The 5,617-nt window shown below is 38.3% G+C and overlaps 1 protein-coding gene across 1 annotated transcript; it reads left to right on the top strand.

Annotated features, from left to right (window-relative positions):
- The first annotated feature begins 1,290 nt into the window (after positions 1–1,290).
- LOC103400980 (glutamate receptor 3.6-like) lies at positions 1,291–5,155 on the top strand. Its single transcript, XM_008339677.4, has 6 exons — positions 1,291–1,561; positions 2,031–3,388; positions 3,486–3,763; positions 3,849–3,880; positions 4,049–4,455; positions 4,663–5,155. Exons 1-6 carry the CDS (start codon positions 1,291–1,293, stop codon positions 5,092–5,094), a joined length of 2,778 nt encoding a protein of 925 aa, XP_008337899.1. The 3' UTR covers positions 5,095–5,155.
- The last annotated feature ends 462 nt before the right edge of the window (positions 5,156–5,617 follow it).

The raw sequence follows: 5,617 nt of genomic DNA, 5'->3' as shown, positions 1-5,617 counted from the left end.
TGAGACTCTTATGAACTTTCTGACACCTCATTTTTTTGCACAATTTTTTATAGAGTTGATATGAGAATTAACGTTTAATTGTGACGTGACAAAAATTTCATGGAGAGTCCCACTTTTGAGTGTCTCCTTACATTTTTGTAAAAAAAAAACTTTCATAAACTTTTGTCTTTTGCTATATTTCGCATCATCCTCAAGTGATGATGATGATGCTCTCCTCACCCTATGTATTATCATTGGATGAGTTTAAATTTCGAAATCTGTATAATAGATAGACACAAATCTCAAGATTTAAACTCATTCAATCATAATACCTAGAGTGGTAAGTATTACCATCACTTCAAGGTGGTGAGAAAATGGGAAATGGATCCTCTCCGGATCCATTATGGGATCCTCACATCTCAACCGTTCATCGTGTATCGTTCGGTCAGAAATCATTTAACTTTTATTATTCAAAATTAAACACAAGTAGTACCTGACGAAAACTGATCGCACGATATACGATGAACGGCTGAGATGTGGGGATCTCTAAGATCGCTACGTAAGGACCCGGAGAGGAACCATTTCCAGAAAAATGCACCCATTTGTTGAGTTAGGTTGCTGTTTGTTGTTTAAGAATGCCAAGGTGTACATATCAAAGTTTTTTATTGTTGTCGTCGAAATAAGCATTGTAGATTGAGCGTTACAATTTTCATACTCAAATTCGAACTATAATTTTTCAATATTGTGTTCGGTATCAGCTATGTACATAGCAAAGTACACATTCCCAAAACAAGATAATTTTTTGTTTGATCATGTCATAATTTTGTTTATTTGGTTCTGATACTTTATTTTCAACACCGTGTACAGTTTACACTCAAATTTTCACACCAGCTATGTCCCCGCAGACTTCAAGCTTATTGGGTAGCTCTTGTTTTCCCGTGCTGTTTTAGTGCTTATATAATCCCTTGGTCATTCTGCACAACACACAGGCCATTTCTGGACTTAAAAATACGAAACTCATTTCATAATTGTCCTTCTCGTGGAGCTCATATGTACGCGTTTGGCTTGAGTGACGATAAATAATGTAAGCTTTAATCATCATTCGTTGCCCTTCAGATTGATCTTATTCATGTTTGATTTACTGTAATTTGGCTTTCTATACATGATCGTATAAACTACTCTAATATGCAGAGAGGGGGATTTGAACTTGTGTACAAGGAGAGAGCGAGCACATTGCCCTAATCAACTGGCCTAACTCGTTGTTCCCTCTTTTGGAGCTTAAACATGTCCTTTCGTAGTTTGAATATCAACATGAATCTAGCCTTGCTTGTGTTATTTATGGTTTTCTACAAAGGTTCTTCTTCTAGTGGACTCAGTACTACTACTAATGTCACTGCAAGACCTGATGTTGTGAACATTGGCGCGATTTTCACTTTCGATTCTGTCATTGGAAAAATCGCAAAACTCGCAATAACCCTTGCAGTTGAAGATGTCAATTCCAATCCAGAAATTCTCAATGGAACAAAGCTGACACTTAAAATGCAAAACACCAAATCCAGTGACTTTCTAGGCATCATTGAAGGTACATGCTTTTTTAACTTTCCCATGTTTTTATCCCTTTACACAAGTCATGCAATCAAACTGCTCACTTCAGTTCAAAAAAAAGAAAAAAAGAAAAAAAAGAACACTAAAACCTGAAAACGAAGTGGAGATCAGGTTTGACGATGAGAACAAGTAGGAGATTAAGTTTGACGACGTGTTGTATCCTAACAACAATTTCCTGCTTTTCTTACACGCGCTTTTCTTATCATGAAATAAAATTATTAGATGATTTTTTTTGTTAAAATTCAAAATTTTGAGGCTCTTATTGTTAGTTTTCTTTTTAAAGTTCCCTTGTTTTTCCCTTTTACGCAGGTCATGGAATTGAATTGCTCAGTTTTCAGTTTTATTTTTTATTATTTTTTATTTTTTAAATGAACACTAAAACCTGAAAACGAAATGGTTATCAAACAACCTTGAAGATTTTATTAATTTTTTGTGCTCCTTCACAGCTTTGCAGTTCACGGAGAACGACACGGTGGCCATAATTGGTCCCCAATACTCAGCAACAGCTCACGTAATCTCACACATCGCCGATGAGCTAAAAGTCCCTTTACTATCATTTGCCGCAACAGACCCAACTCTGTCTCCAAATCAGTTCCCGTTCTTTGTTCGAACAACGAGGAGTGACCTCTTTCAGATGGCTGCAGTAGCAGACCTTGTTGGCTACTATGAGTGGAGAGATGTCATAGCAATATATGTAAATGATGACTTCGGGCGGAATGCCATTGCTGCCTTGGGGGACAAGCTATCCGTAAAGCGCTGTAAAATTTCGTACAAGGTACCTCTGAGCCCCAAGACAACCAAAGATGAAATCAGGAAGGCACTGATTAGTGTGTCTTTAATGGAGTCTAGGATTGTGATCCTGCACATTTATACTAGTTGGGGTTTACAAGTGCTCACTGAAGCGCAAAGCCAAATGATGATGTCGAGTCCATACGTGTGGATTGCTACTGATTGGTTTTCCACTATAATAGATTCAGATCCTTCCTTGCCTTCTGCAAAAACAGATGACATGCAAGGGGTTCTCACATTGAAGATGTATACACCAGAATCAGAACTCAAAAAGAAGTTTAAATTGCGGTGGAGCAACTTAACTGGCACGAGGAGGGTGAATGGCTCTTCTTTTGGGTTAAATACGTATGGTCTATATGCCTATGATTCTGTATGGCTTCTTGCTCATGCCCTTGACTCATTTTTCGCTAATGGAGGAAATATTTCTTTTGCAAATGACTCAAATTTGCACAAATTACGAGGAGGGAAGTTGAACCTTGATGCTTTAAAAAAGTTTAATGGTGGCAGCCAGCTGCTCCAAAGCATTTTAGAGGTTAATATAACTGGATTAACCGGGCAAATTAAGTTTAATCCAGATGGAAACTTGATTAATCCTGCATTTGAAGTGATCAATGTGATTGGCACAGGGACTAGGACTATTGGTTATTGGTCCAACTCTTCTGGCCTGTCACTTGATCCACCAGATAAGTCTCAAAGGAAGCTGCACTCTAAGGGTTCCAGCACCGATACTCAACGATTATACAGCATCATCTGGCCGGGACAAACAACTCAGAAGCCTCGTGGGTGGGTTTTCCCTGACAACGGAAGAAAGCTCAGGATTGGAGTCCCCAATCGAGTTAGCTACCACGAGTTTGTAGGCGTAAAAGGCACTGATGAGTTCACTGGCTATTGCATTGAGGTCTTTCAAGCTGCCTTAAACGAGTTACCATATGGTGTCCCATTCCAGTTTGTACCTTTCGGGGATGGTAAAAATAACCCTGAAAACAGTGAACTTCTGCATAGGATCCAAATTGGTGTAAGTATAAAATTTATGTCACAAAACAAAATTATTTGACTTAATTTGCTTGACATCAGTATGGTTATTAATTTTTTGGGTTTCAATCTTTACGCAGGAGTTTGATGGTGTGGTGGGAGATATTACAATCACCACTAGCAGAACAAAGATGGTGGATTTCACACAGCCGTACATTGAGTCTGGTCTAGTTGTGGTTGCTCCAATTAGGAAGACGAACTCTAGTGCTTGGGCATTTTTGAGGCCTTTTACTCCAATGATGTGGGGTATCACAGGCATTTTCTTCCTAGTTGTGGGAGCAGTTGTTTGGATTTTGGAGCGTCGGACTAACGAGGATTTTCGAGGCCATCCGAGGAAACAATTCGTCACAATTATTTGGTAAGCGCTTTAATCCTCTAATGCAAAATTGAGCTCTGTTAACTGTGCTAAAATAATTGCTGTTCTGTTTTTTTGGGCTTTGCAGGTTTAGCTTTTCAACTCTGTTCTTCTCTCAAAGTAAGTGAAATGCACAAAGAACGTTAATTTTGTTAAATTTACTTATATATCAACATAGACGTAGTCAAGGTGGATAGAGCCACGTGCTCCCCGCTCTGCATCTACGTTTGAATAAAAGAAGTGTTACTTATAAACTGGCTGATTTCATTCCTTGGTGACATTATGCAGAAGAAAAAACCGGCAGCACGCTTGGTAGATTTGTGCTTATCATATGGCTATTTGTGGTTCTAATACTCAACTCAAGCTACATTGCTAGCCTGACATCAATCCTTACTGTCGAGCAGCTTTCTTCACCTGTTAAAGGGATTGAAAGTCTGGCAAACAGCAATGATCGCATTGGTTTCCTAAAGAATTCATTCGCTGAAAACTACTTAACTGATGAGCTAAACATACACAAGTCAAGACTTGTGCCTCTTAACTCCCCAGAAGAATATGAGAAGGCCTTGAAAGATGGTCCTAATGCAGGCGGTATTGCTGCAGTGATTGATGAGCGTGCATACATGGAGCTCTTCCTCTCCGTTCGATGTGGATATAGTATCGTAGGTCAAGAATTCACCAAAATGGGCTGGGGTTTTGTAAGTATCTCATATCCCTTCATATCATTCACAAAAGAGTAAGACATTTGTTTTAATAGAAACTGGTCGTAACATATCTCTAGTTTGATATGTTACGTTGTCATATATTAATCTTAATTAAATATTATGTCAACAAATTGCAGTTTGACAACATAACATAGTAGACTGTCTAACACTCGTCTAATAATAGTAAGTCTTTCATTTTAGGCCTTTCCAAGGGACTCGCCTCTTGCAATTGACATGTCAACCGCGGTGTTGAAACTATCGGAGAGGGGAGATCTTCAAAAGATTCATGACAAATGGCTGATGAAGAGTGCCTGCAGCGCAGAAGGAGCAAAGCAAGCCGTAGACCGCCTTCCAATGAGGAGCTTTTGGGGCCTCTTTTTGCTGAGCGGCATAGCTTGCTTTCTCGCTCTTGTTCTTCATGTTCTTCGCATGGTGCGCCAGTACTACAGGTTTCATGATTCCGACTGCGACAGCTCACAAGCAAGACGCCTTCGATCCTTCGTTTCGTTTGTAAATAAAAGGGAAGAGGAAGTGAAAAGAAGAACCAAGAGGAGGAGGACTGAGAAGGCTTCAAATAAAGTAGTGCAGGATCAAGATAGTAGTTCCATTGATGGTTTGGATGAATGTGTTTAAACAAATGATGAGTCCCTTTTCTTTAGGATATTGCTATTCACACTCATTTTTAGTTTCTACATATTTTTGTTAATTTTTGGCGTTAATCTTCTTCAATTTATTTATCAGATGACTGCAAATTAAGAGTGTGTGTGAGAGGTAAAAATAGGTATGTGGATAGCACTACCCTTTTTCTAAACCAAAACGCCAAATCATTAGGAACTTAATTTAGTACTGTAATTAGTATAAAATTAAATCACTTGATGTAAGTTTAACTCAAACAAACACTTCTGTTATTGACAGATAGTTGTTGTACAAGTGTTTGTGGGAAGACGTCACAAGTTCAAATTTCATAAACGACGATTGTTTGTTGAAAAGAGCTATAAAGCTTTACTTTTTTCTTTTGGAATAATTATAGCTCGTCTATAAATTATACCCTGGTGTACATTGTGGTCTGTCAATTCATTATTAAAATTTAGTACTTAAGATTTCTCACTTAAGTAAAGATGAATACCAATAGACCATAGTATGAAGTGACGAATTC

The sequence above is a fragment of the Malus domestica genome, chromosome 15 (genome assembly GCF_042453785.1).
Source record: "Malus domestica chromosome 15, GDT2T_hap1".
Lineage (NCBI taxonomy): Eukaryota > Viridiplantae > Streptophyta > Magnoliopsida > Rosales > Rosaceae > Malus > Malus domestica.
The sequence above is the reverse complement of the archived record's forward strand: the minus strand, read 5'-3'. Positions and strand labels throughout refer to the sequence as shown.